Raw genomic sequence first — 27,844 nt, 5'->3', positions numbered from 1 at the left:
TGCCTGATGTGCCTTTGACCCCAGCAGAAATGGGCAGGATGAGGAGTGGTCGGATGATGAGAGTCCCCGGAAAGGCGCCATGGGGGTCCGGGTGCGGGCGCTCTATGATTACTCGGGCCAGGAAGCGGACGAGCTGAGTTTCAGAGCAGGTAGGAGGCTGCCCCTGGTCTCCCCGTGCTTCCCCTCATCAGCCTCCTTGGGAACCAGCAGCGGGTGAAGGAAGGGGAAGCAGATTTCTGCCTTTGTACACATACAAAGCTTCTCTCAGCTGCAGGAAGAGACCCTTTTCCCTGCCCCCCTGGCCCACATCCAGGCTGTGTTCTGAGCAGATGTCCTTGTCCCTGATTGGTTCTAAGAGGTCCTGAGTGGGGGTGGTCCCTGATCTTCCCCACCTGGGGCCGGCAACTTTTTTCAAAGGTTCCCTGATAACTGGGCCGATAGAACCCGTTTTCTTTGTACTTGTATTTTATTTTATGTGTGGTTTTGAGAAGGGGTCTGCAGGCCCTTCCTAAAGCGCCCCTGGGCGCCTTCTAGGGGACGTTATCCCTATGAACCGAGAAGCTGGGGGGGACAGTGACACCCCCTGACCTGTGACTTCTCTGCAGGGGAGGAGCTGCTGAAGATGAGTGATGAAGATGAGCAGGGCTGGTGCCAAGGGCAGCTCCAGAGCGGGCGCATCGGCCTTTACCCTGCCAACTATGTGGAGTGTGTGGGGGCCTGAAGGCTCTCTGCCAGCCTTGGGCCCACGGCCCTCGTGGCCAAGCTGCCCCCGTCATCCTTTTCCTGCACCAGGGGCTGCAGGTCCCCGGGGGAAGGGCGGCCCCTTTGGGGATGCCGGCGGGGAAAGGGTGACTTCGGGAGGGCAGGGTTCTGACCTGGGGAGACCACCTGCAGGGCTGAGTGAGAGGCTCCTTGTCCCCGCCTCTCCTCCCTGCAGTACTCTGAGCTGAGGTGCCCTGCACTCTGGCTGTCTGTGCCAAGGGGGCGAGCCGCCTGGCCTTCCTCCCCTTTGACTATGGTTTGTTCCTAATGTGCATTAAACCTGACAAACAACCCTGGGCTCTGGAATCGTGGCCTGGCTTTTTTCTGGCTGTCCTAGGTCCTGGGCCCGGCTCTGCCCCTGAGGCCTGGGAGGGCCCCGGGCTGAGCCGCAGAATGGCCGGCCTTCCCAGGGGCCTTGCTGGGGACCGAGGCTCGGGCCAGAGGGAAGCATCCCCGGTTTTCTAAGTCAGTCTGAGCGGCAGAGAGCTCTCTCACCGAGGCTGAGATGACTGCCTCATGTGTCCCCTTTTTAGACACATTTAGATCACGTGTACAGGAATCAGAACTAGGATCTGAACTCAGATCCCACAGAGTACAGACATCAGAGGCATCAAGAGTTCAAATCCAGTCACACAGTACAGTAATCAATCGGAAAGGCAGGATTCTAACCCAGATCACATAGTGTGTGGGAATTGGAAGAGTGAAGATTCGAATCCAGCTCACGCAGAGTACGATTAGAAGGATCCGGATTTGAACCCGGAATTTCTGACTATAAATCCATCGTTCTTCCCAGGCACCCCCCTTGTTTCCTCACAGACAGACCTTGGAGATGTTGAATGTAACTCACTTGGAGGGCGCCATGTGTCAGAGGTTCAGTGCCCAGGGGATGGGGCGAGCGCTGGCGCTCCTTTTGGCCCCGAGGCTCTCATCTCTCTAGGAGTTTGTGCAGGGCCTGGGACAGGAAGCCCGCTGCCTCCAGACTTGGGGGGGCCCAGTTGGGGGGGCTGTCCCTAGGCTTTCTCAGGTCCAGGAGAATCCTGGGCTTTGGGAGTGGGCCCCGGGGATCGTCTGGTCTGATGGCCCCACTTTCCAGGTGACAAGACCGGGCTCAGAGGTTGTGTGATCTGCCCCGTTCCTTGTCGCCAAACCTGGGGCTTTCTCACTTCACCAAAGCTGCCTTTTACCATAAACTCGGGGGGGGGGGGAGCAGTGGATGACAAAGTCCTCCTGAGCTTGGGCCCTGGAAATCCCCCTCCTCTCCCCCCCCCCCCAAGGAGAGGTTGGGCCTACCAAAACCCGGTCCGAAGTCTTGGCCCTTTTGTTCTGGGAATCCCTGAGGCTCTGGTAGGACTTAGCCTGTGAGGAGAGGCTACGTGCGAGGAAGCAGGTCCTCAGCAGGGGCCATGGGCAAGGGGAGTGCTCCCAGAGTGCTCCGAGAGGAGCAGCAGACTGGGGGATCACCGGAGAAAGCAGAACAGAAGATTTAGAGGAGAAACAAACTGCTTCCAGGATCTGAAGGGCTGCTAGGGGACGAGAGCCTCAAAAAGCCCTTATGTCAGTTTCCTTAGCTGACAGTCCATCAACATCTATTAAGTGCCTGCTGTGTACCTGGAGATACCCAAGCAGCAAAGAACGTTCTGCCCTCACAAAGCTCACCCTCTAATGGAGGGAACAATAAATAGACAAACAAGTGACCTCCGGGATAAATAAGATGTAATAGCACAGAGTCAGCCTAGACTGGGGGGGAGGGGGGCTTGGGGAAGCTTCCTGTAAAAGGTGGGACGGAGCTCTGCAGGCAGAAAGGAGGAGGGAGAACGTTGGGGGGCAGCCACCGGGAATGCCCAGGGTCAAGACATTTTGTTCTTGGGGCAGCTAGGGGGCGCAGTGGATAGGGCACCAGCCCTGGTGACCTAGAGGACCGGAGTTCAAATGTGATCTCAGACACTTAGCACCTCCTGGCTGTGTGACCCTGGGCAAGTCACTTAACCCCAGCCTCAGGGAAAAAACAACCTTGTTCTTGTGCACGAAGAAGGGCTGGGAGGCCGCAGTACTGGAAAGGATGGGGGGAGGTAGGAGCGCCCGGTTATGAAGGGCTTTGCATGTACGTGGTCCTAAAAGTGCCGGACCACCAGGGGCGTTTCTGCAGGAAGGGGTGCCGAGATCAGATCTACATTTCAGGAAAATCACGGGGGAGGCAGGCAATCCTCCCCCCTCCCCAGGGCTAACTGCGCAGTGCGGGCCGTGGGGTCTTTTCCCGGGTGGGGCGGGTCTGATGCAAAGGGGAAGGGGAGGCTGGGTGGAGGGGGCAGAGTGACTCCCGGCCGAGGCTGGCGCTGTCTCCGCGTTAGCGCGGGTTCTCTTTGGGACGGAATGAATGTTTACATCCGGCCGAAAAGTGGATTTGGTCCCTGAATTCTGGAGCCGGTGAGGGGGGATGGCGAAGACCCAGAGAGTGGTGGAGAGGGGAGAAGGTTAGAGCCAGTAGGGGGTGCCCGGGCAGAGGAGGCGGGGCAGAGCTGCTCAGAGAGGAAGGGGAAGCCCCGCCACAAGGGGGCGCCGGGAGCCTTCCCAGAGGGCGCAGGGCCTGGCAGCCGCAGATCTCCGGGGCCGCGGCGGGAGCAGTTTGGGGGAGGGGGGCATTCAGAAGCAGAATTAAGGAGTTAGGAGGGAGAAAGGGCAAAGTTGGGGGAGGGGGGAGACGCCCTCGAGGTCCCACAGGTGGTACAGCGCCGGGAAGGGGCGGCCCTTGCTCTCCTTGGCCCTAGAGGCCGGGCAGAGGCGTTTGCGCAGCGCCCGCTGCGCGCCGGGGCCGTGAGGGCGGCGCTCGCTCCGAGACGAGCGCGGAGGGCGAAGGCGGGCCTGGGACGGGGGGCGGGGGAGGCGAAGGCTCGCTGACAACCCCAGAGGGGGCTTCTGCCTCCCCGGAAGTGGCACCGGCTTTGTTGAGGGGCAGAAAGCACCAAGGGTGCAGATGAAGCTGCAGGGCGGGGAGGGCGCGAGCCGGTTCCGCAGGGAAACGTTTGCCCACGCGCCCTGGGTGGCTGGCTTCCCGTCTTGGCAGTAATTCAAGCCGCGCTGCTCGATGGGAAGCTGGTCCCGCGGTTCCCCCGGCCCCGGAGCAGTGTTAGGGGACGGGTGTCCGCTCTGAGCTTCCCTGACGCCATCCCGAGCCTCGGCGGCCCCGGCGCGTGGGACGCATTGTTGATCATCGCTGACAACCGGCGTGGCCCCGCCCACTGATCGCGGTGGCCCCGCCCTACAGGCGTGCCCTTGGACTGCCAATCACTTCTTCCGTCCACTTCTCTCTGCGGTCGCGTTTTGGGACCAATCAGGATCCGTCATCCCCCGCCCCCATACAAGCCTCGGATTGGCCCGGGGCGGCAGACTCGTCGTCTCTGTCATAGGCTGTAGGAAAGCTTCGGAGCCGGCACCTTTGGGGTTGTTGTTTCTTTAGGACTGTTGATTGGTTTAGAGGAAACAACGTCATCCCACCCCATTCCTCCCCAGCTGGTTGACCATTGGGCTGGGCGTGATCCCTCCCATTGCCCCGCCTCCCTTCCCGCGGATTGGTCCTAGCAAGGACCCGTCTGTCGCGGTTGTATCTGGGAAGGAGAGAAAATGGCGGCGGAGCCGAGCAAGACCGAGATTCAGACTCTCTTCAAGAGACTCCGCGCGATACCGACAAACAAGGTGCGAGCCCAGGGCCGTCGGGGCGCGCGGGCAGGGGGCGGAAGGGGAGGGGGCGCCGGCGTGGCTCCCGGGGCCCTCCATCCGCGTCTCAGGCCCTGCCGGCGTCCCGGCCCCGGCCCTCAGTCCCCTTCGGCCCCCCGCCCGTTCCGCCTCCAACCGTCCCGGGCCCCGGCCCGCCTCCTCTCCCTCCCCCCAGGCATGTTTCGACTGCGGCGCCAAGAACCCGAGCTGGGCCAGCATCACGTACGGCGTGTTCCTGTGCATCGACTGCTCGGGGGTGCACCGCTCCCTGGGCGTGCACCTGAGCTTCATCAGGTGGGCCGGCCCCCGCCCCCGCCCAGGGCCGTTGTGGGGAGGGAAGGAGGGGGAGGGAGAGAGGACGGGCCGCGGCCCGGGGGCTGACGGCCCGTGGGCATCCGTGCCCCGTGTGCTTCCGTGCAGGTCCACGGAGCTGGATTCCAACTGGAACTGGTTCCAGCTGCGCTGCATGCAGGTCGGGGGCAATGCCAACGCGGTAAGGCCGGCGGGCACTGCGGAGGGGGGGCCGCCGGGAGGTCACACTGGCCGCTTAGCAGACCCTCCCCTGGGGCGGCCTCGGCGCTAAGCTCCTCCCTCTCCCCCCAGACGGCCTTCTTCCGCCAGCACGGCTGCACCACCAACGATGCCAACAGCAAGTACAACAGCCGGGCGGCCCAGACGTACCGGGAGAAGATCCGGCAGCTGGGCAGCGCCGCCCTGGCCAAGCACGGCACCGACGTAAGTGGTGGTCCTTGCTGGGGGGGCTGAGCCCGGGCGGGACCCCCCCCAACGGCCTTCCTTCCCTCCTCCCAGCTCTGGATAGACACCGTGAGCAACGCCCCCTCCCCGGACAAGAAGGACTCGGATTTCTTCGCTGAGCACACCCAGGTGAGGGCCCCGGGCAGTGCTCACCCCAGCAGGCCCGAGCTGGGAGGGCGCCCGACACCACGGACGGCTGGACGCGGCCCCGAGAGCGCCCTCGGACGCCGGGGTGGGGCCGGCCGCAGGTTAGCCGGGCTGGACGCGGCCCCGAGAGCGCCCTCGGACGCCGGGGGTGAGGCCGGCCGCAGGTTAGCCGGGCTGGACGCGGCCCCGAGAGCGCCCTCGGACGCCGGGGTGGCCGCCAAGCAGGTTTCCCTGCCTCCTCCCACAAATGGTGGTCCTTGGTTCCGTCTTCCTCAAGGGCCTTAGACCAGGGCTGTGAAACGTGCAGGGCCCCAAAGGCCATTGCTGGGCCTTGCACAGCTTGCGTGACCAGGCCTTCCTTTCAGCCTTTGGCCTGGGGTGTGCCAGCCTCCGAGCCCCGGGTCCCCGAGCAGCCTCCGTGCCAGCCTGCGGAGAGCGGCGTCCCCGCCCGTGAGTGCGCCCCTTGTCGTCAATGGCCCCAGGGAATAGAGAGCCCACTTAGGATTGGCTTTTGGAAGCAGGAGGAAGGGCTGGGGGTCGGCAGAGATTGGGGTCCCTGGGGGTGTTGTCCCCTCGGGTGGGCAGCTCCAGGCCAGAGTTCTTGGGTAGTGTGTCTTTAACAAGGGACCCCTTTTCTGGTCCCTTTAGTGGTAACCCAGAAGTCTGGGGAGAGAAGGGGCTGTGTGAGTGGGTTGGTTGCCTAATTACCGCCTTTGTGTCCGCAGAGCCGAAGCAGGGTCCCACGGCCGACCTGCTCAGCACGTCTCCCAAAACTCCGCTGGGTGAGTGCCACCTTGTGGGCCTGGGTGCCCAGGTGGAAGCTCAGGTGGAAGCTGAGCATCTGGCTGGAGTGGGACTGGGGTCGGGTAGCAGCCTGGACTGAGGGCCTGAGAGCCAGCCTTGTCAGCTGCCGAGTGCAGATGAGCTGCAGATTCCCCGAGTTTGGGGGGAGGGAAAGTGGGCACCGGAGACCCTGTTCAAAGCCATATTAGTCCCAGCTGGTTCACTGCTCCCCTTCTGGGTCAAAGTTGAAGCCAGGAGGCCCAGATCCTGGGGTTTCCCAAGGGATCCGAGAATCCACCACACTTGAGCTGTTGCTCCCTTCCTTTGGGGCCGGCAAGTTCCCGTGGCTAGAGGGTCGAGGGGACTACATTATGTGCGCTCTTCTCTGCAAGATGCCTGTTCCGGCCCAGCCTCCCTGGGCTTCCGGGGCCTCCTGAGGATGACCTGATTTGTGGGGCTCACTTGGAGGGCTGAAAGGCCAGCGTCCCTTGAAGCCGAGCAGATTCTCTATCCAGCCTGGGGGGTCTCTCTGGGGGCACTCTAGGACAGGAACCCCGGGGCGGGCTCCGCGTTAGCCTCCACTCTCTCTCCCCCCTAGACTCCATGTTTCTGTCAGCCCAGGGGTCCGCTCCTGTCAGAGGTAATGGCTCCCTGCATTCCAGCTTCCTGCCTCGGAGCGGAGGCTGGTGTGGTGGCTGGCCCGGCCTAGCTCCTCTTAGTCTTGGTTCAGGGACCGCGCCTGCCCTGGGGAGCGAGGGGAGGAGGCGCCTCCTCTCTCCTCTCCTCGCATGGGCTGAGCTCCGTGCTGTCGTTCCGAGGGCCTGGGGGCAGCTTGGGCCTCTCCCCCCCGCGCTGCTTTTCCCAAACGGTTGCAGTGACGCTGCATGCTCTGCTCCGAGCCCGGCCCGCTTTGCCTTTGTGTTTGATCCTGCCTTCCCGATTTCTCACGGCAGAATTGAAGTCCTCCATTATCGGCAAGAAGAAGCCGGCGGCGGCAAAGAAAGGGGTAGGTGCCCGAGCCGAGAAGGGGCCGGGGAGGGGGTGGCTTCCTGCCTGGCAGCCGGGGTCACCTTGGACTCTTTCCTAGTTGGGTGCCAAGAAAGGGCTGGGTGCCCAGAAGGTGAGCAGCCAGAGCTTCAGCGAGATCGAGCGTCAGGCCCAGGTGGCCGAGAAGCTTCGGGAGCAGCAGGCCGCTGAGGCCAAGAAACAGGCCGAGGAGTCGGTGTGAGTGCCCCGGCGGTGTGGCGAGGGGGCCCTTCCCTCAGAACCCGGACTGGGCCCGGCGCCTCATGGCCTCCTTTCCTCTCCCAGGGTCACTTCCATGCGTCTGGCCTACCAGGAGTTGCAGATTGACCGCAAGAAAGAGGAGAAGAAGCTCCAGAGCCTGGAGGGGCAGAAGCGGGAGCAGGCGGAGCGCCTGGGCATGGGCCTGGTGTCCCGAAGGTGGGGCTCCTGTGGGGAAGGAGGGCTGTGGGGGCAGGGCTGGCCCAGGAAGGACCACCCTCTCTAACCTCAGTTTCCCCAGTCGCCAGAGGAAGGGCGCTGGACCTTCCAGATTCCTTCCAGGCTTGGGCAGGGCTGAATGGGCTGTGCCGGGCGGCGGTTTGCCGCTGTCTTCTGAGGGTTTGGACGGTGGTCACAGCATCTTTGGGGAAACATGTATATGGGGGGCCCCCTGGACCATGACCACACACAGAAGGCAGTCCGGCCCCGGGGTCCTCGTGTCCTAGACACCCTCGTCGGGGTTTCGTTCATAGCTCCGTCTCCCACTCGGTGCTATCGGAGATGCAAGTGATTGAGCAGGAAACGCCAGTGAGTGCCAAGTCCTCGCGGTCCCAGCTGGACCTCTTCGATGACACTGGCAGCTTTGCTTCTGGACCCCCTAAGTAAGCTCATTGGGGGGGGTTACAGGCGCCTTTCTCAGGCTCCGCCGCGGGTTACTCAGAGGCCTCTGCTTTCTTTCCCCTCCCCCAGGTATAAGGATAACCCCTTCTCTCTGGGAGACGGCTTTGCTTCCCGCTGGGACACAGACGCTTCCTGGAGCGTGGACAGGCTGGAGGAGAAGGAGCCGGAGGTGACCATCTCCAGCATCCGGCCCATTGCAGAAAGGTAGAGGGATCTCTGGGCTCTGGGAGGAAACTGGGCTGCCAGAAGGATGAGGAGTGCGGGCCTCTTCTGTGGTGCCCCTCGGTGGGGGCCCGTAACTGCAGCCTGAAGCTGCCTCAAAGAAGGGTCCCCATAGGCCTTGTCCCTGGCTCCTTGCCAGGCCTGCTGAATGGTCTCGGCCTCTTCCTGACCCCGTACGCCCGGCTTTCTGCAGAGAAAGGTCACAGGAGGCTCAGGGATCTTCCTTCTGCTCCCCCAGACCCACAAACCGTAGAGAGGTCGAGAGCCGGCCATCAGCCGTGGAATCCAACGAAGCCCGTCAGAAGTTTGCGGGCGCCAAAGCCATCTCGTCTGACATGTTCTTCGGGAGGGAGCTGGATGCCGAGGTGCGTGAGCTGGTCCGGGGGCTGGTTCTGGCCCGCCCGCCTCCAGCCGCCCCAGCTCTGACCATTGGGCCCTTTGCTCCCACAGTATGAAGCCCGCGCTCGGCTGCAGCAGCTCTCGGGCAGCAGCGCCATCAGTTCTGCAGACCTCTTCGGGGAGACGGACGGAGCCCATGGAACAGGTGAGAGCGGGTCTGGGGGCTGGCCCCGGGGAGCCCTAGGTCATGCCCTGGGTCACCCCCTGGAGCCCTGACCACCCCTGGCTTTCTTCCTCCACCAGGTGTGTCCCTGGGGAACGTGCTCCCTGCGGCCGACATTGCCCAGTTTAAGCAGGGAGTGAAGTCTGTGGCCGGGAAGATGGCCGTCCTGGCTAACGGGGTGATGAATTCTCTGCAGGTGAGTGGAGGCACCCTGGGACTTGGGGATGCGCCGGCCACGGGAACCCTCCTTGGTGGGCAGGGGGGAGGAGGGGCTGCCCCAGCTTCCCCCTTGCAGCCTGGACTCCCTGCCTCGCAGGCTCCCTGTCCTCCACAGGGGCGTGAGGGGGCATTCTCCTTGTGGTGGCAGGTGTCTGACCCCTGGGAGGGGCTGGAGGCGGAGGGCCCTTGCTCTCCTGGGCTCTGCCCACTTCTGCCCTGAGCTGACCTTTCTCTCCCCCCAGGACCGTTATGGCTCCTACTGACCTCGGGCCCGGGGTGGCTCCCGGTGGCAGTGGCGGTGGCAGTAGTGGCAGCGCCAGCAGCAACAGCAAGAGAAATCTGTGTTCCCTTGAGCAGGGATGCTAGCCCCATGGTAGTTGTGGGGGATGTGTGTGTGTATGTGCGCGCGTGTGCGTGGGCACGCCAGCGTCGGGCGAAGGGAAGGGCCAACGCCAGCCCCTTGTCCCCTACTGCCCCCTTGCCCCCATCCCTTTCCCGTTCAACCCTCTCCTCCTGGGTGCTAGGTCAGTGTCCCCCTTCCTTCCTACCCGCCCTCCCTCCACCACAGCTGCTGCTCCCCGTGTTCCGCTGTGCTGGAAAGGGAGAGCCTCCTCGAGTGTCTCCCAGGGCTGGGCGTCTCCTCTGTTCCCCGCCTCCCCGTCCTGAGGAAGGGAAGGTCCGACGGTCTCAGGGTCTCTGTAGTTAAGGCCGGGAGGCGTCTCTTTGGACCAGCTGGCCGTCCTCCAGACCAGTTGGGCTCCGTCCTTGTACTGTCTGGGCTCCGGAGGGAGGGAGGGAGGGAGGCAGGCCAGCCTGGACAAAGGCCCCAAGGAAAGAGTCTGCCCCCCGGGGCTCTGGGAAGGGAGAGCCCTTGCTTGGAGCTGCCTCTGAGGGCCAGCCCCGGATCCCATCGTTTACGAGCGCTTGGTGTGGAGCCCAAGTGGAGGCCCCTGTGATTTCCTTCCCCCACCCCCACCCCTATTTGCACTAATCACTTCTGCCTTCACTGTGGGGGGAAGCCATGTCCCTTCCTCTCCCCTCCCGGGCTGGGCTGTGCCTGGGGCCAGGGGCTGCAGCTCCGCCTGCTTCACCCACTGTCTCGGGGCCCGGGGGTTTGGCCGGGCGTCGTGCCACGGCTTTGGATGCCACGAAGCCCCACAGCCCGGCCCCTGCCTGGTTTCTCTCCACGGGTCTGAGCTGTGGTTCCAGTGTCTGGGGCAGGTACAGCCCGGGTCCCCGTCCCCCTTCCTGCCTAGCTGCTGCTGGGAGCAGAGAGAGCCGGGGAAGGGGGGCAGGCTCTGGGGCAGAGCTCTGCTTTCCCTTGGTGGGCACTGGGCGGCGCGGACTGTGTCCCTGCTCTGAGGCGCCTGCGAGCGGCCCCTGAGGGCCACGGAGCTGCCGGGCATCCTGGGACACTCTCCTTCCCCCCTTCCCCCAAAGGGACATGACTTGCTTTACGGACTGTTTGTATTATTTGAAAAAAGCGGTGTCAATAAAGCCCAAGCTGGGCCCGAGGCCCTCTTTGGTTGAGCGGAGAACTGGCCGGGTCCTGGCTTCCCTTCCCTCCCCCGCCCCCGCGACGCCCCCAGTGCCTCACTCTCTGGATTCCCAGCGACAGGAGTAGGGCATCTGGGTGGAAGCAGAGGGCAAAGTCTCCAGGGCCTCCAGCTTGTCGCTCCTCCGAAAGCCGAAAGCCACGGCCTGGTGGGACCTGTGCTTCTGGGAGGTTCTGTGCAGCCTCGACCTCACCACCCTGTTGCGTGCAGAGGAAAGAGCTGGCGTTAGTGGGCCGCCAGCGGGGTCGGGTGGTGGGCGCGCTAACGGGCACTACTGGGACCCCGCCAGGGCGCTGGCGCTGCGAGAGCCGGTTCGGCCGGTGCCAAGGCGCTGCTCTCGAGGGCGGAAATTGGAGTCGGGCGCCCCCGTCTCCGGACTCGGGCCCTGCGGCCGGCCGGGGAGGGCTAGGGCCTGGAGGCCCCGCGGGCTGCTTGGTGCCCACCTGCTCCTGCCGCTAACCTAGGGCCATTGCTAGGGCCTGCTCCCTGAAGCCGGAGGGCGAGCCCTCCCACGCCCCCAGTGTCGCGTGCCCCCAGAAGCCGGTGCTCGGAGCCCTGCCCCCTCCCGCCCGTCCCGACGGCCCCAGACTCGGCATCTACTGGACACAAGGGACTTTATTAGGGTTCACACATTGCACTACACATTAAGACAGAACACGAGACAAGTTTGGGGAGATCGAAGTCGCCATCTTTCCCGCCCCAGGTCATCCCACCACTCCTGGTATTGGCTCTAAAGGGTGCCGCCTGGGGAGGAGGCCTCGGGCTTCTCGGGCCGGCCCCGGGCTCGCCCGCTAGCGGGTGGTCTGGGGGCTGAGGCAGCAAGGAGCACGCTCCCCAGAGGTCGGACGGGAGCTCGGTGGGCGTGGGGGGCCCGCCGGCAGATGGCGCCAAGCCCAGGCCCCCACGGTTGGCAGCGCCAGGCTGAGGGGGGCCGGCTTGCGGGCTGCTGTCATTCCCTGTGTGCGCCGGCAGAGGGCGGCATGTGACCTGGGTGGAGAGGAGGGGGCGGGGAGGGCTTGCCCTAAGTGCCCAGCTGCTGAAGCCGGAGGGGGAGGGGCAGGGAGGGGCGGGAGCTGGGGCTCTAGCAGTGCGAAGACCGGGGAGCGTTTGTGCGGGGGGTGCCGGGCCCTCCGGGGCCTCTCAGGTCTCGGACTCCTCCGTCTCTTCAGTGGAGCCGTCACTCTCTGCATCCACTTTTCGGGGATGGTGGAGGGGCTTCCAGGGGGACCCCATACGGGGGGAGGTCCGTGGGCAGCCACCCTCTGTGCCAGAGGTGGGAGTGGTGAGGAGCCCTGGTAGCTGGGCCATCCTGAGGAGGGAAGAAGGCCTGAGGGCAGCAGGGCGCCTTCTGGCCCAGGGAAAGGGCCTGCACCGAGGGAGCCCCCGAAAGGGGGGCCTGGGCCCCATCTCCCCAGGAAGACCCAAAGGGAGGGGCCCTGGGCCCCATGTGTCCAGTAGGCCTCGGACGGCCCAAAGCCTCGATGGCTGCCCGCTGCGAGTGGGGGGGTGGGGTGGATAGGATGCTACCGGAAGGAGAGTGACCGAGCCCCTCCCTTGAGAAACCCCCTCCCCCCCAGGCACTGACACTTACAATCTCTCTAGCTCCTCGTCCATGGCCGGGTCGTGCATCAGGTCCCCTTTGTCGGGCAGAGCCCCTAAAAGACAGCAGTGAGGAGGGGAGCTAAGACCGGGAGGCTCGGGGAGCCGCAAGGAGGGCCCCGACCGCGCCAGAGATCCGACTCTGATCCCGGCTCAGGGGCAACGGCCGTCTCCCAGACCTGGGAGGAAGGGACCCCCGTTATAATGGGTGGTCCTGGGTCATGGCCTCTGCAAGAACGGGGGACTTCAGGAGCCACGGTGGGGGCTTCCCCTTCCCATCTCCAAACTGCACGGCCCCCTGGGGGGAAGGCCAAGGAAAGGGCTTTGGCCTGGGCCTAGCCCGGACATGCTGTGGGAATGGCGCCTGGCCTGGGAGCCTCTGAGGAATCCCGTGGGGAGGAGAAGGCCCAGGGCTGGCCTAGCTCGGACACATTTATCCCCGGGCCCCGGTTCCTCCCGGGCCCCATCAGGAGAAGGGCTGAGCCGGAGAGGGAGGGAGCCACAGGATGTGGTCCCGTCTGCACCAGAGGTCAGTAATTAGCCAGCTCTGTTCCAGGAAGCCAGGGGGGCCAAACCTCGCTTAGCAGGAGTGGTCAGAGGGGCCTAGGCTGGGAGGGCAGGCGGGGCCAGACGGAGCGAGCGCTCCTGCACCCGGACCTGAGGGTGCATGAGGGTGGGGGGGCTCCAGCAGAGGGGAGGGTGTGGTGCGGCTGCTAGGCACTGGAGGAATTCTGGGTGACCCCGACGCAAGAGGGACCAAGAGGGCGACCCTCAGGAAGGGCTTTCCTGCTCCAAAGGCCGAGGAAGCGCTCCAGGCAGGCCTGACCCGGATCTGCCTCCACGGGGGTCAGCAGAGCGGGACCAGGCCTGGGCCGCCTCCCTCGAGGCCGCTGGCCGGGCTTCCCAACCTGCTTGGCCTGTCCTCGGAAGCAGCCGGGCCTGGCTCCGGGGCCCCACGGGCAGCCCCGTTCTGCCCCACGTGGGGGGTGACCTGCATCAGGCAAGTCTGCGTGTGACACTGGTCATTCTCCCCATAAGTGTCTCCCACACTTTTTCCTCAGTTTTATCTGAGAGTGGTCTGTGACGGGGGTCTTCGACGGTGCTATTGTCATTGGGGAAGCCGCCGACTGGGCCCCACGAGAAGGTCCAGCCTCTGGCCATTCCTCTCCCTGGGCCCCCCTCCAGTATCTAAGACACCACAATATGGGAAGGAGGTTCTGCTGCCGGTAAAATGCCATCACACGGCACCGCGTGCTGGAGGGAGCCCCAGAGAAGGAGCTCGGCGGGTGGGGCCGCATTGTGGGGTCACTAAGTCACCCCGAACAGGCAGCAGCCGTCAGCACGGAGAGGCAAGGTCAAGGCTCCCTCGGGGCCCGGATGCTTAAAAAAGTCCTTTTACATTGGGTTTTTGGGGGACGTGCTATGACTGCAGACTTAATAGACTCCAGTACAGTGCAGGCATAACTTCTGGGCCTGGCTTTGCTGCACCAGGTGCCTAGTTGGCGCTCTGGTGCTGGAGCCGCGGTCTCCCTGAGGTGGGCCGTATTCAGGGCTGGGGGCTCAGTCTAAACTCATGCTCACACCTTAGCGGAGGGACCTCCCGAGGACACGGCGGCCCTCACCTATCCAGCTCAACGGCAAGACTAACTTTGGGGTCAGCGGGCAAGAAAAAAGGGGGGGATTAAAGGAAGGCTCCAAGAGGAAGGCCGAAGAGCTCTTAAATTCCCTAACGGGCCTCGGGCTCCCACTCCCGAAGACCCCCAGCGCTGAGGAAGGCCGGGGCCAACTGATCCTCTGGGCAGGGAACAAGGAGGAGAACGGGGTCCGTGGCCCACCCCCCAAACCTGAGAAGAGTTTTCGCCCCGTTTGCAGAGGGATTCTTGTCCGATACACGATCGCAAGAGCTGCTGGGTGAGCAGGAGGGCTGGGCGGGCCCAGGGCGCTCACTCTTGGTCCACCTTACCCAGGGCTTGGTTGATCCCATGATGCTTGGAGAGCGCCACAAGGAAGCCGTAGAAGGTCAGTCTCTGAACGTTGCTGAGGACTTCTTTGACGAGAGCCGGAGGTGGGCAGCTGAAAGGGGAAGCAGGGGAGGCAGAGCTCAGCTTGGGAGCGGGCTCAGTCGGCCTTCTCCTCACCCTGGGCCCAGGCCCCTTCTGGAGCAGACAGCCCAGTCCAGGCACCCCAGCAGGGCCCAGAAGACAAGGCCCAGGACCCAAAGACAAGGCTTATGCGCGGCTGACCGTGGCTGAGTGGACATAAGGTCCTACCCCTCCTCAAACCCTTCCCAGCTGTTGGCCCTGAGCAAGTTCCTGAACCTCGGGGTGCCTCAGTTTCCTCATCCGCCAAGTGAGGGGGTTGGACACAATGAGCTCCAAGGCCTTTACCTTGGCTCTAAATCAGGGATCCCCACGGGAGGGGGGGCGGGAAGTACTCTGGGCTGGCCGGGGTTCTGCGGGAGGTTCTCCGGGTCTGGAGCTGGCTGAGATGGCCGCCTTGTCCATACACGACCCCTTCACACATGTGCACGCCTCCCACACGGGAGAAGCCCTAGCTGGACTGTTCTCCGTGGGCACTAAATTGGGCAGGGGCAGGGTCGCCCAAGCAGGATGCTTTTCAGTCAGTGCACTGGTTTGGGGGCACCTGGCACTATTGCCCCTCAGCCCATGAGCACAGAAGCCTCTGGAGGGCTCGGGGGTTGAAGCCCAGAGCAGGGATGGGGGGCTTGGCAGGGGCTGGCTGCTCCTGCTGATGGGGGTCTGTTTCTGGCCTTTGATTCCTGCCTCCAGGAAGAGCTGGGGTGTCTCCGGGTGGGTACACCCCCCCCCCCCCCGCTCTCCAGGGCCCAGCGGGGCTCCTGCCACTCACCTGTACTTGTGGCGGTCGCAAAGGTTCTCCAGGTACTGATAGAAAAGGGAAGCTTCCACTCCCTCCAAGGCACTAGTCTCGGTCAAGGCAGGCCGCTGGCGGTGCTGCCCGCTGGAGGAGGTGGGCACGATGACGGTGTTGGGGTTTTTGCCTGTCAGCAGGTCCTGATAGATGGCAGCCACGCTCTCCAAGAACTCTGGGGAGCCGAATGGAAAGGGAGCTCAGGCCGTCCCGTCCCGTCCCCCGACCATCGTCTTCCGCCCGGGTTCTCTGGCCCAATCTAACACCGGCCTCGGTGCCCGCTATTGCCCCATGTTTCGCCCAGGTCCAAGGGTACTACTGTCTATAAGAGAGACTCCAGAGCCCTCAGGAAGGGAGGAGGGGGGGTGGGCTCCCAAGCGGGAGGGGACCTCGGCTCCTCCTGCCAGGCAAACCTCAGCTGTCGGTGTCTCCCTCTATCCCACCTGGGTGCCCGTGGCTGGGAGTGCCTCGTCCCTCTGGGGGCCTGGGAGCCCTGGACAATAGGCCCGGTTTTGCCTTTCTCTGTGTCAGACACTTAGCACTGTGCCTGGCATACAGTAAGTGCTTAATAAATGCTTACTGACTTGAGTACTGCTTTTACTCCAAGGCCTGAGAGCTTTGTAGAAAGCAGCCAAAAAAATGATTTCCCACAGCTCAGAGGGCAGAGAAAGCAGCTTCCTGATTGGGGGGGGGGGGTGCTCTGAGGCGAGAACGGGGGGCTCGTTCGGGCAGGGCAGGCCGGGGCTACAATCCGCCGGGAAGACGGCCTGGACTCGGAAGGTCTCTTGATTACTAATGGAGGAGCAGCTTATGATGCAGCTCCTGGTGCGAGTGTGAGCGTGGGAGGGACGGAGAGGACGGAGCCAGGGCCGGAGCCTGGCTCTCTGTGGGGCACAGACGCCCGCTGCCCAAGTGGCACCATGGGGTTGGGAGGAGGCGCAGGCCCCGGGCGCGGGGGCTGCTAAATGGGCCAGGAGGGTGCCGGACATCCCAGCAGAGACCTGGCGGGGCCCCGGGCCAGAGAGCGGCAGCGGGGAGGAAGAGATGCAAGAATGGCCGGACTCACCTGAGTAGTAGAATTGGATCTGGAAGGCAAAGAGGAAGTCCGAAAAAGACATGAGGCAGTCCATGGCGTCGTCCATGAGCACGATCCTGGGGGAGGGGGCGAGGTGTTCAGGTGCCGCCGCCAGGCGCCCGCACCCCTTCCCCCGGCCCTGTCAGCCCTGCGGCCCGCCCGAATCACCCAGAGATGAGCAGCTCCCAGGAGGCGTGGCCGGCCGCCCGGCATCCCCCCCACTCCCTCCCGAGACGCGACGACTGTGAGAGAACTTGATGTGGTGCTGGGTCCGTCCCGTCCCATTCACCCTCAGAACCATCAGGACTGTGTGCTTGTCCCCATTTTCTAGGGGACGAGCGACGTGAGCCCTCAGCGCCTCTTCTGGAACCGCGATGTGATGCCCCCTACAAACGGGGAGGGAGCCGAGACCCCTGGGGAGCGGGAGCTGGCTCCCTGCCCGGCGGCCCGTCCTTAGGAAGGCCCTCCTTGTGGGGATTAGGGCCCCATCTGCCTCTACAGCTTGAGCCCCTCGCGCTCGGCTCCCCCTCTGGTCTACGGCATCCTCAGTTGAGGCTTCCAGAGGCTCGGAGACAGAGCCCCCCTGGTCCCCCGAGCCTCTCCTTCTCCGGGCTAACCAGGCTAGTTCCTCCCTCTTGGGCTACGGGCCCAAAGCTCCTCGCCCCTTCACTGTGCAGGAGGGGAAAGCTGAGGCGGGGTTGGGCTGAGCGCAGCCTCGATTCCAGAACTCTCGGCCACTAATCCTTGGTTCTGAAGAGCCCGTTCGGCTCGGAGCAGTCTGGCCCCACGGGACGAGCCAAGGTCCAGCACAGGGCTCCAGGCAAGGGCTGAGGGGCCCACCGGGCAACGCTGCAGACCAGCCGGGATTTGGGGATGTCCAGAAGGGCCTGGCAAGGCTGGGGGACAGAAGAGCCGGGGAAGGAGCCACCCGAGTCCCATCCGGCTCAATGGCTCAGGCAGGGGGAGCCCAGAGTCTGCAGTCGTGGGTTTTGGGGTGTGGGGCAGACAGACCCTGAGATCTGGTTAGACAAAGCGCCCGCTCACGTCCCTCTCTTCGTACACAAGAAGTGGAAGGCTGGGGCAGAAAAGACTCCCTGCCAGCTCTCCGGTGGAGACCCCAGACCCAGACAAGGGCCTGTCCATCCCACTGGCAGGGGAGGGAGGCTAACAGGATGATCCCGACAGCCTCCAACCAGGATGCCCACGGAGCACTCACTGTGGGCCAGGGGTATGGGGCACTCGGCGGTCTTCCCAACAATCCTGGGAGGCGGATGTCATTATTATCCCCATCTACAGAGGAGGAAACCGAGGCAAACAGACGTGGCGTGGCTTGTCCAGGATCCCACGGCCAGTTCATGTCTGAGGCCGGATTTGAATTTGGGTCTCCCTGACTCCTGGTTGTGGGGCTAAGGACAAGGTCAGGCTCAGTCTAAGAAGTTGGATAAACCGGAGGGTGGCCGAGGAGGGGCCGGGTCACAGGGAGGCGGCCCAAAGGGAGGCTTGGTCTGAGCGGGCTCGATTTGGGGTGTGGGGCGTGTCTCGAAGCACTTTAAGAGCAGCCACATGGAGAGAACCTGAGGTGGCGGAGAGAGCCTGAGCCTGGCTCCAGGGAAGGAGACTGCCTGACGCCGAGAGCTGCCTCCTTCTCCTGGGGGTCTCCAAGCTCCATCTGGGGGCCATTTGTTCAATGCACCATGTATAAATTTTCAATTTATGAATGGCCCCACGTTGGGCGCCAATTTGTAGCGAGCTGTCGTCTCCAGAAGCTGCTGGATCGCTCTCTGGGAAGAGATCTGCTGTGTCTACTCAAATCTCTCAGACAGATTCTTCTTCCTGTAGAGAACCGTTGTCTCCAGGTAGTTGCTGTTAACTCTTGTCCAGAGAAGTGACTTCCCTTCCTGCAGAGAGCCCCGTCAAGACTGATGCAATGCAGAGTCTTCTTCTATCTCTGGGTGTCCTCTCTTTTATTCTCCCAGAGAATGGGCGTGGGATAATGCAAGGGCTTCTGGGAAGAACCACCTCAGCCAATGAGCCTGCTCCTTCTATCAAGTCAACCTGAGTTCTCACCTTGTAATTGTCCAACCTGAATTCTCACCTTGTCACTATCCAGACAACCCGAGTTCTCACCTAGTAATCCTAACAACCATGGAAGCCTTTCCTTAGGGCAGAGACCATTTACTGGTCGCCCCGTCCTTTGTGTGTCCCAGCGTGGCCTGTGCCACAGGGTGATTTCTGATCCTCCCTGCACTGAGAAACCACGTGCCGTTCGCCCCTTCCTAGTTGTGTCCCGGCGTGGCCCAGGCCTGATGACCACCACTGGGCCCCTTCCAGCTCTGAATCGGTGTCTGCCCAGGATCCTCCAGGTCAGCTCCCGGGCCTATGGAGATTCAAGCTTTCCTGGAAGCTCCTCTTCGGTCAAAGCCAGGCCATTTCTGTCTGCACCCCCGTGGCTGCTCCCCCTGATTAGGGGCTCAAGCCAGGACTTGGGGAGAAAATGAGTTTGTGCCCTGCCCCAGGGCCCCCCATCCTTGAGTAGGGCCTCAAGGGGGTGTGGCCCCCACTTGCCTTGCTGCCTTGGGCTGAGCCCCGGGCTAGAAGGGGCCCCTCCAGTCCAGCTCCACACCCCTATTTCTTATTCTCTTCCTCTGCCCGCTCGGGGCCAGCTCACAGGAGGTGGGTGCTGCCGCGTGGCCCTCGGTGTCCCCACGCTCCCCCTGCGCTGCCGTCATTTCCCATGTTTCCCAAACAAAAAGCTGACTTTAGGTTCCGAGTCCAGAGGACTCCGGTTCTCCCCATTCCTCTTGTCCGGATTGCCCTGGAGAAGCCCCTTCCTCTACCGGGGCAGGGCGCCCTCTTCTCAGAAGTGGGGGGTTTGTCCCAAAGGCTTCTCTAGTCCCTTCCCTAGAGCCTAGAACCTGAGGAACCCACTGCAGTGGGGGGCGGGGAGGCGGGGTCTCAGCACCGGGGAGGGGGGCACCACAGGAATTGTTAAGTGTCTGAGACCAGATTTGAACAAGGGTCCTCCTGACTTCAGGTCTGGAGCTCTAGCCACTGCACCACCCAGCTGCTCCGGAAGCTTTGGGTCCATTGTGCCAGGGGCCCATCCGGCTCCCCCAGAGCTTGGTCTCCAGCCTGACTCTCCTGCGCCCGGGCTTCCTGCCCTTGGCCACTTCCTGTGCTCCCCTGGCCTCCTAGTAGGAGTCATTGCTGCGTGACAACAGCCCCGAGGCTGTGGGAGCTTAGGCGGGAGACCTGCTGCTTCTGGCCGCCCAGGGCTTCAGGGAGCTTTGGGGAAGGCCACAAGGCCTGAGCTGGGTGGGGGCTGTCCGGCCTGGGGCCTCCCTCTCCAGTGGAGAGGGCGCAGGAGACGCTTGGAAAGAGAGGGAGCCGGCTCTGGAAAGGCCCCTTCCCCAAAGGGCAGCCAACCTGAGCCTCGGACCGCTGAGAGGACGACTCTGGGCTTCAGGCGCTTGTTAAATCCCAGGCCCAGAGGGCGGACCGGGAGCTCCCTACTTTATGACTCGCAGGAGAGCTGATGTGGTGGGCTCAAGGAGAGTCCAAGGAACCAGGGGCAGAAGCTCCTGCAAGGGGAGACAGGCCGCGGGGCGAGTCTGGGCCAGAGACTCAGCCTGGAAGCCAGAGGCAGACGGGCAGAGGATGGGGGCAGGGGCTGGAAGGGCACTTCGCGGCCAGTGCCGGCTGGGTGGGCGCCCTGCTTGCCAAGGCCCCTGGGGCAGTTACCCCCGGCTAATACGTGGTCCCGGATCAGCTGTTCTAACCTGGGCCCTTCTGGGGCTCAGGGAGCTCTCTAGGCCTCGGGATGCTGTGGAAGCCCACAGTGTTGGGGCCCTGGGGCAGGGGAAATGAGGTGCAATGAGCCTGGCCGTCTGAAGTGGCAAACGTGTTAACTGGAGGGAGGAGGGAAGAAGGCAGCCCGCTAGGTTCTGCTCCCAGGACCCCCGCCTGCGGGTGGGCAGAGGTCCAGCCCCCGGGTCCAGGACGGTGAGTCTCCCATTCTTCCAGCAGCAGACACTTCCTTCCAGGAGGTCCGCCCTCTGTCCTTCTCCCAGGTAGCTCTTAGCTCGGATAGCCCAACCTTGGCCCTCCAACTGCCCCGGAAATGCCGTGGGGAGAAGCATGGCCTTGGATGTCACTGCCGCTCAGTTCCAGGGATGGCAGACGCCCAACCAGAACACGGGGGTCCCGAGGCTCCTGTGGGACTGTCACAGACCGTGGTCTGTCACTGCCCCTGCCGCGGCCCCACGGCCACGAAGCCCCGGACACAGGGTGACCGTGGGAGCTCCCCCGATCCAGGCTGGGAAGATTTTTGGGTGTGGAAACCAGGAGCTCCTTGGCAGAGCGGCCCCTGCTCCAGCCAACGGGCCTCTCAGTCCTCCCGAGGGCTTGGCTGCAATGGCCCGGCCACGTTCCTGATCCTTTGGGCTCGAGGGTTGGGACACGGGCAGAGGGGAAGAGTGCGAGCTGGCACCGGGCAGGTCCCTGGGAAGCGCACAGGCCCCGCCACTCCTGGAGGAAGGGGAGCCTTGGACTGGAGGTTGTGGAACCTGGTCCATGTCAAAGGGCAGGTGTGGGTCTGCGCCCATTTCTGTGCACTGGCCAGCTCCTACTCCCATCGGCCCGAACCTTTCCAGAGAATTCTTCCGGGGCTGGCTCTTCTGCCCGGCTTCCGGAGGGAGAATCCTAGTGCTGACCTGGCCCCTCCACTCTTGGGTGCGGCGGGACACCTTTTTCCAGATCAGAACCCACTCCTCTGACCCGTGGCTGCCAGTGCGCTGGCTCTGCCCCATGGGGCCCTGAGGAGCCATTCCTTAGAAGCGTGAGCGGGGAGATGCAAACCGAGGGGTCCGGAAAGGTTCTGGCAAAATTGGTGGGGGCGGGAGCTGCCACATGGCCGGCGGAGGGATGGGGTCTCTGGCTCGGGCAGCGGGACTCCCGGTTTCTGGAGGAGGGGCAGAACGGGGACGCCCCCTCAGCAGGAGAAGGGCAGTGGGTCGAGGTGGGCGGCACAGCCTCACCCTGGTCCCACGGAACTGCTGTGGGAGCCCCGAGGGCCCACCAAGGAAAGCTTTCAGACGCCCCGGGCACCCCCAGGCCGCCCTCAGAGGCGGGAGCTCGGCCAGTGACTGAACTTCTGAGAAGCCCAGGCCCAAGAGCAAGAAAGGGAGGGGGGGGTGCTGTCTGAAATGGAAATCAAGCCCCACGCTGAGGAAAACAAGGTTCCCGGGGGCCGACCACAACCCCTGCTCCTGTCCCAGGGGGGACGGCAGAGCCTGTAGGAGAGAGCTGAGCGGCCAGCTCTGGGCCAAGGCCTGGGGGAAGCTGGTCAGCGCTTCCCTCCCCTCACACCTGCCCCGGAGGCTGCCACCCCCGGGCCCACCCTGAGGCCTCCTCTCACGGTCCCCACAGCTCCTGGCCCTCCTTCCTTCCTGTGGGCTGCTCCTACTCCTCTCCTTTTCCTTCTAGGCTCAGCCAGACCCTGAGCTCCCACATAGGTTGGGGAGCCTTGGGCCCTAGCGTGGCCCGGCTCCGTGCCTGTTAGCTAGCGTGGCCCGGCTCCACACCTAGTCTCCGTCCAATTTTCCCGAGCCCTACCGCACAGTCGGGCCCAAGGAGGTTGGTCTACCTGGCTGCCTTCTGAGTGAGTTCCAGCGGGAAGTCGGGGCAGAGTAACTGCAGCAGGCAGTGGTATTCCTTCATTGTCAGCAGATCTAGGAGGGAAGCAGAAGAGAAGGCATGAGATCCGCCCTGCCCGCTGTCCCCTTCCCATCCCGTGGGCCCCGGGAGGACTTTCGGCAGAATTTCCCCGATCAGGAGCGGAGGCCCCTCGTGAGTAGGGTCTGGGCCAGGACTGAAGCTACTAGAGGCTCCGGCGGGGGGACCCGGCCATGAGGCCTCGGCCAGAAGGGAGGCCGGGCCTCCTTAGTGAGCAGAGGTGACCGGGGGGTGCCCTGAGTGTCGGCCTGGCTTTACTTTACAAATATCTGGAAGGAGGAACGTTTCCAAGCTGAAGAAATGTGCTGAAACCCCCTGGCACGGCAGCAGCCGCCACAGCGTGCCTGACACCGCCTGCGCTCCCTCTGGAGCGGTCCCGGGGCCGGGGACAGGGCAGAGCCCGCAACGCTCATTCCTCTGTCATCCAGCATGGCCGCGGCCGGCCCCTCGGGCAAGTCTGCAGAGACCTGGGGTCGTCCTGTTCTGGGAAGAACAGAGCAGAGATCCAAAGTTCACAAGAGGCGATTCACGATGGAAGAGGGACACGGCCCGAGTGGGGCTCTGCGGCTCAGCAGGGAGACCATGGGGCCGGGGCCGGGGGCTCGAGGCTCCCAAGGGGAAGGAAGGAGACCCGCTCCAGAGCTGGTCGCGACTGCACGTCCTCGGCCCGACAGCGGCCCCTCGCCGGGCTTCTCCACGCAAAAACAAGTCAACCGTGGGAGGGAGGGCGGGTGGTAAAGCGAGAGGCAGCAGGAAGCGGGGGAGCAGAGGGGATCCAGAGGGCACGGCCGCGAGAGACCGCGATCACAGGCTGGCTGCTCCGGCCCAGCTAGCCCAGGCCACAAAAATCCAGATTCCCTTCCCTGGCCGCTCGCACTGATGCTTTTCCAAGAAAAAACCCGCTGGTCTCTGGGGAGAGCTCCAGGCTCCGACCACTGTTTCATCCAACCCCAGCCCAAGGTGGGGGCAGAGGAGGAGGCTAGCCACATCAAGGAGGCCGGCAGTGCCAAAGGAACAGAATCGGCGTCAATGTGGGTCCGAGGGCCATGGCGGGTCTGTGGTCCCGGCCTCGGCCAGCCTGACCTCGGGCAGAGCCCAGGAGGCCCTTCTCTGCCTCCCAGAGGGGAAGCGCGGCCCGGTCCGCGGCCCTTCCCTCTCTCTCCGAGACACCGAGGAAAGGTGACTTCACACTGTCAGGACACCCCCCCACAAGAGGCAGAACACTGGGAATACACCATTTAGATCCGGTAACAGGGCAGGTGCCGAGGCGGCCCGGTCAGGGCTCAAAGCCGGCCTGACGTTCCCCAGCTGGGTCAGGCTCCATGCTCCAGGACTTGGCTACTGAGCACCCATGGGGAGCTCGGCAGGGTGGGAACCCTAAAAAAGCCCCACATGCTTTGGGGATCTGAGCAGCGAATGGGGCTACACGTGCCCCGGAGGGAAGTGCTTCCCGCTCTGGGACTTCTCAGCCCCAGCCCTTAGAGGAGGAAGAGTTCACATCCCTGTGGGCGGCTTGGGCTGAACTGGGCTGAGTGTTCAGACAGAGGCCCTCCATCTGTGGTCAGGCCTAGCACGACCGGCCCAAACCTGCACTCCCAGGGGTCTCCACACCAGACCAGCGTCCCCTCCATGACCCAGTCCAAGGGGGAGAAGCTGAAAGCACCCCATTTCATGATTCTCCTTGGGCTTTACATGGAGAAGAACTCTTCCTGGTATGAAGGCCCGCGGAGGATTAGTTCCTGCTGTGGCAGGGACAGCGAGAGACTTGGACTTACAGGCGGCGGATCTGGGTCCAAGCCCTGGGAAACACAATCCCTGTGGGCCTTGAGCCTGACATTTCCCCAACACCAGAGATCTTCTCAGATCTTTATAATGTCGCTGTAAGGCTAGGGAAGATGTCAGACATCTCTCACTGATGGAGAAACTGAGACCTAACCCCCCTCGGCTTAAATGGGGGGGGAGGGAGAGGGAAACGGAGAGAAAAAGAGACAGAGACACACGGAAACAGAAACAGAAAGATAGGGAGACACACAGACAGAGAGGCAGAAAGAGAAAGACAGAAATAGAGACAGAGAAAAAGAGAGATAAAGAGACAGAAAAAGAAACAGAGACACACAGAAACAGAGAGACAGAGACAGAAAAAAAGACAGAGATACACACAGAGACAGAGACAGAAAGCTAAACAGAGACATACGGAAAGACAGAGACAGAGAGTGGCAGACGGGGCAGGGGGCACGAAAAGACAAGCACACGGGCGGCACGTATTCCCTTTCTTGACTCCTCTCTGACAGGAACTCCAGGTACCACTTTGTTGCTCTCCAAAGGAGTAAGCCCAGAAAGCTCTTTGGATCCTCACTTGGTCATTATCACCCATGGCATCTACCACATTCAATCTGGGGGCCTCTTCCACAAATTAATTATTCTTTGGCGCACGTGCCCACCCAGACTTTAACTGGGAACCCCAGGATTTGGCTGATTTTGCCCCCACCCAGGGCTTCCCCGGGGTGTCATCTCTTGGTATCCAGAGATGAAGGTAAAAAGAGCCCCTAATTCTTGTGGGAGCGTTTCAGCTAAGAACACGCACTGTGTGCAGGAGCGCCGACCCTGAGAGTATGGAAAGCCACAGAGACTGACTCGTGGGGTCCCCAGTCAGGATCCAGGCCCTCCCGGCCACGGGCCCCAGCATTTCTTCCAGGTCTCAACACTCGGCTCGTAGACTCTCCCTGAAGGCAGGCCCCCGCGAGTGCTCCCCACTAAGGGCCCATAGAGCCACAGCAAGGGGGACCAACCACCTCCTGGCACATACCCATAGGCAACCACACACAAAATATGGCCAAGGAAGTGTTCAGCAGAAGATACATGTCTGAGATGAAAGACAGTGGAGTGGGTGAGCAAAAAGGGGGTTTCAGGGGGCACAGCGGGATGGAAAAGGATCTTCTGGCAGCTGGGGAGCCATTCAAAGCTGGGGTGCGGTCAAAGTCCCAAACAAAGGCATCTCTCTGTCTCTGTTTCCGTGTCCTGCTCGCCTTTCTGTCTCTGTCTCTGTTTCTGTCTCTCTGCGTCTCTTGGTCTGTCTCTGTCTCTGTGTCTCTGTCTCTCCCAGTTGATGTTTCAGGCCATACTCCAGGGACATTTCCAGGTGGGGGCCCCTTCTCCCCCAGTGCTGATCCCCAGCTCTCTAACACAGACTTGGGAGTCCACGGCCCTGCTGGCCCCGGGGCTCCGGAGGCTCACCCAGGGACCCCAGAGCCACGGCCCCTCCGCGCCGCTCTGATTTCTCGGGATGGCATTCTGGCAGGGCGCGGATCCCCTTCCACAGCCTTCAAGGCCCCAAGTTACCTCCTGAGGGCTGAGCACGAGCAAGGCTTTAATTGTAGAAGCCTTAACGTTCCCGGATCTAATCGTGCGCTGTGTGGGGGGCACAAAGGCTTGTCCAACCCCTACCGCAAACTGGCAGGAGGTAAATAGCTCCAGGTGAACTGGATCAAGGAGACAATTCATGTGAATTGGACCTTTTTATGGAAGTTTAGTCTGAAAGGTTCTAATTACAGTCAACAGGAAAGCCCGGCAAACAGATGCAGCCCAGCCTGCGTGGGCCCCCAGGAGCTGGGGGGAGGAAGAGCACCCCTGCGCCCGAGGGACCCACCAACAGCGCTCCTCGGAGTCTGGAGGGAGCGGAGGTTTTGGCAGGTGCAGCGGAGGCGAGCCCTGTTCTCTCCCAAGGAATCCCCCGCAATTAGGAAAGATCCACCCAGCGGGTCCTGCGGGTTCAAAGGCAAACCAAAGTGGAGTTTGGGACAAGATCAAGGTCAGAACATTCCCTGCCTGCGCGAACCTCTGCGCCGGTGCTGTGGGTGGCCGGGCCCGCTGCCTGCTCTCCCGGGCTCTCTCCTGCCCGTGCCCACGGCTGGATGGGGCGCCTTCCTTTCATCATCTCACGTGTGCCGGGAAGGATACAAACAAGAATCCTGCTCTCCCGCTCCTGGCAGGGCCTTCGTCGCGGACCCCGAGTCTTATGAGGAGGGCCCGGCCGTAGTGGACTCCAGGTCCTGTTGGAGGCCAGAGGCGGACCACGGCTCTCGAGGGCTCCAGTCTGGCCTGAGAGAGGAGCAGAGTGACCGCTCTGGACACGGGTCCTTGGGGAGGGAAGTCCGTGAAAACCCAAGTACCTCCTGTTGTGTCTTTCCTCACAATCATCCTGTGAGGCAGATGACGCAGGAGAGAATTCGGCAAATACGCTCCCACCAGCTCCCAGACGAAGAAACGCGGCACAGGGAGAGGAGTGACTCGACTAGCGTGACCTCCTCATGAGGTCAGAGATCAGGTCCCCCTGACTCCAAGCCTTTTCACTACCACATGTCGCGTCTCCTCCACCTCCTCCCAGACCCCCAAGCCCTGGCCCTGTGGTTTCATAAGTGGGGATAACTGCCAGTGCGGGGACTGTGACAGGAGCAAACCGAACCTTCACTTAAGCAGCCAGCCCGGGGCACGGCTCTTGTCCCGGGTCACGGCTCCCATCCATCCAGAGTCACAGCTCCCGGGCCGGGTCACGGCTCCTAAGGCCAAGTGAGGTCACTTGGCTCCAGGGGGCTGCCCCCTCTCCCGCCTGCCTCTCGTGACACCCATTAATTAGTCCGGCGGCACCACAGACTCAGGACCTGGGCTCTGTTTGTGGAAAGGCAAAGTCTCCTCCGAAGTAGGAAGGAGACAAATCCCCAATCCGAGTCGGCTCCGAGTGATTCCAAGACTGGTTTTGCGTGGGGCCGGGGACTAGTGGCCAGCTGGCCTGCAGCTCCTGTCTGTCTGTCTCTGACAGCGAAGTGCGGGCTGCCCCGTCTCCTTATTAAGACATGCTTTTGCCCCGGGAGAACAGCCGTCCCAGCTCTCACGGGCACTCACCCACTGATGGGAAGACATGTGTTCTGCACATGCACAGCACAAGCGCACAGTGTGCAGGCCGCTCAGGGAAGGCCTCCGCTCTGCTTTGCTCGCCCCTTTCTCCCACCCCCCTGCCCTTTCCCAGCACTCCAGCCCCCGCCCCGGTAATAGGGACGCCTTGGTTTCAAGCCTCGGGCCCCCCAGAGGCCTCCGCCACTGCTGTTGGTCACTGTGTGCCGGCCTTACTCCTTCATTCCCTCCGGTCATTGGGTTTCCCAGCCTTGGAGGCAGCTCCCATTTCCTAAGATATTAGTGGGGAAATAGGGTTTGCTTTGCAGAAACTCGGCTTCTAGCTGCTGGGTGCCCATAGCCAGCCCCAGAGACTTCCTCCTGCTCTCTGCACCCCAGGGCCTGTAAGCCGTCAGTGAGGAGGGAGCCTCTGAGCACTGGCCTGCAGGACGAGGGGACAAGGGGATGAGGGATAATGATCTGGGCCTGGTGCTCCATCTGGGCTTCTCCCTGGGGCCAGCTCTTGCCTCTGAAGCTGCGGGGGGCGGCTTAGTCACTGTCTCCTCCCCACGGCCGCCAGCTCCAGAAGGGCGGCAGCCGGGCCGGCTCTCCATCCTCGCTGCCCTTCTCCACCTGGGACGTGGGGGGGCGTGGGGGGACGTGGGGTGGCTCCTGGGCCGGGACTTCTTCTTCTGGCCTTCTCGGGAGTCTTCCTGGAAGGCCCCTGGATCAGTGTCCAGCTTTCTCTATTTGGGGGGTTTGGGGGGAAAATAAGGCAATACAGTACAATGAGCCCCAGTTGGAGGGGCCACCCAATTTCAAGGAGCGCCAACTGCGTCAGAAACAGTTCACAACGGAGGCTCCTGTTGTCGGAGGGGACGGTTTCTCGGTTCCTTCTGTGAGGGTTTGCAGGAGCTCGCCTGTAATCATGGTGGAGGCCCTTCCCCGGGATGGTCTGCCAGGGGCTGCTGGGAAGGGCATGGGCAGTCTCGCTCTCCGGGGTGCTGAGGCGCAGCTAAGTAAATACTTCTCGGGGCA

The 27,844-nt window shown here is 62.9% G+C and overlaps 3 protein-coding genes across 17 annotated transcripts in view; 2 read left to right on the top strand and 1 right to left on the bottom strand.

The window, feature by feature from the left end:
• Window positions 1-1,059, top strand: part of PACSIN3 (protein kinase C and casein kinase substrate in neurons 3) — a 39,605-nt gene extending 38,546 nt beyond the window's left edge. For all 10 annotated transcript variants that reach the window (XM_074273821.1, XM_074273824.1, XM_074273825.1 and 7 more), the window contains exons 10-11: window positions 28-149; window positions 606-1,059. In XM_074273821.1, the coding sequence (XP_074129922.1) occupies window positions 28-149; window positions 606-721 (238 nt within the window). In that variant the 3' untranslated portion in view covers window positions 722-1,059. The remainder of the gene's footprint in view (window positions 1-27; window positions 150-605) is intronic.
• A 3,160-nt stretch (window positions 1,060-4,219) lies between these two features.
• On the top strand, window positions 4,220-10,605 carry ARFGAP2 (ARF GTPase activating protein 2). Of its 4 annotated transcripts, none has more exons than XR_012483262.1 (17): window positions 4,220-4,452; window positions 4,649-4,767; window positions 4,894-4,966; window positions 5,077-5,208; window positions 5,284-5,358; window positions 5,742-5,826; window positions 6,102-6,158; window positions 7,113-7,165; window positions 7,247-7,383; window positions 7,471-7,602; window positions 7,917-8,045; window positions 8,134-8,268; window positions 8,525-8,651; window positions 8,737-8,830; window positions 8,929-9,044; window positions 9,310-9,890; window positions 10,363-10,605. XR_012483262.1 is itself a non-coding variant. In XM_074273832.1 (16 exons), exons 1-16 carry the CDS (start codon window positions 4,381-4,383, stop codon window positions 9,328-9,330), a joined length of 1,557 nt encoding a protein of 518 aa, XP_074129933.1. In that variant the 5' UTR covers window positions 4,220-4,380; the 3' UTR covers window positions 9,331-10,605. The 4 variants fall into 4 exon arrangements, 2 of the variants coding, with proteins under 2 accessions (XP_074129933.1, XP_074129932.1); XR_012483261.1 differs by having other exon boundaries at window positions 8,480-8,651; XM_074273832.1 differs by having other exon boundaries at window positions 9,310-10,605.
• CSTPP1 (centriolar satellite-associated tubulin polyglutamylase complex regulator 1) overlaps window positions 10,517-27,844 on the bottom strand; it is a 150,595-nt gene continuing 133,267 nt past the window's right edge. For 2 of the 3 annotated variants that reach the window (XM_074273836.1, XM_074273838.1), the window contains exons 4-9: window positions 21,831-21,915; window positions 16,178-16,263; window positions 15,091-15,286; window positions 14,186-14,295; window positions 12,215-12,278; window positions 11,221-11,932 (exon numbers count right to left, since the gene is read on the bottom strand). In XM_074273836.1, the coding sequence (XP_074129937.1) occupies window positions 11,764-11,932; window positions 12,215-12,278; window positions 14,186-14,295; window positions 15,091-15,286; window positions 16,178-16,263; window positions 21,831-21,915 (710 nt within the window). In that variant the 3' untranslated portion in view covers window positions 11,221-11,763. Of the gene's footprint in view, window positions 10,821-11,220; window positions 11,933-12,214; window positions 12,279-14,185; window positions 14,296-15,090; window positions 15,287-16,177; window positions 16,264-21,830; window positions 21,916-27,844 lie in introns of those variants that run through there. The other variant, XM_074273837.1, reaches the window with a different exon arrangement.

This window comes from Sminthopsis crassicaudata, chromosome 6 (genome assembly GCF_048593235.1).
Source record: "Sminthopsis crassicaudata isolate SCR6 chromosome 6, ASM4859323v1, whole genome shotgun sequence".
Lineage (NCBI taxonomy): Eukaryota > Metazoa > Chordata > Mammalia > Dasyuromorphia > Dasyuridae > Sminthopsis > Sminthopsis crassicaudata.
This window is presented reverse-complemented; position numbering and strand designations above follow the sequence as displayed.

Excerpts from the sequence above, each read along its gene's own strand:
- ARFGAP2 (XM_074273831.1), top strand. The coding sequence starts at position 4,381 with ATGGCGGCGGAGCCGAGCAAGACCGAGATTCAGACTCTCTTCAAGAGA. Across the intron at positions 7,603-7,916 it reads ATGGGCCTGGTGTCCCGAAG|CTCCGTCTCCCACTCGGTGC; the intron begins GTGGGGCTCCTG and ends TTTCGTTCATAG. Across the intron at positions 8,046-8,133 it reads TTTGCTTCTGGACCCCCTAA|GTATAAGGATAACCCCTTCT; the intron begins GTAAGCTCATTG and ends CCCCTCCCCCAG.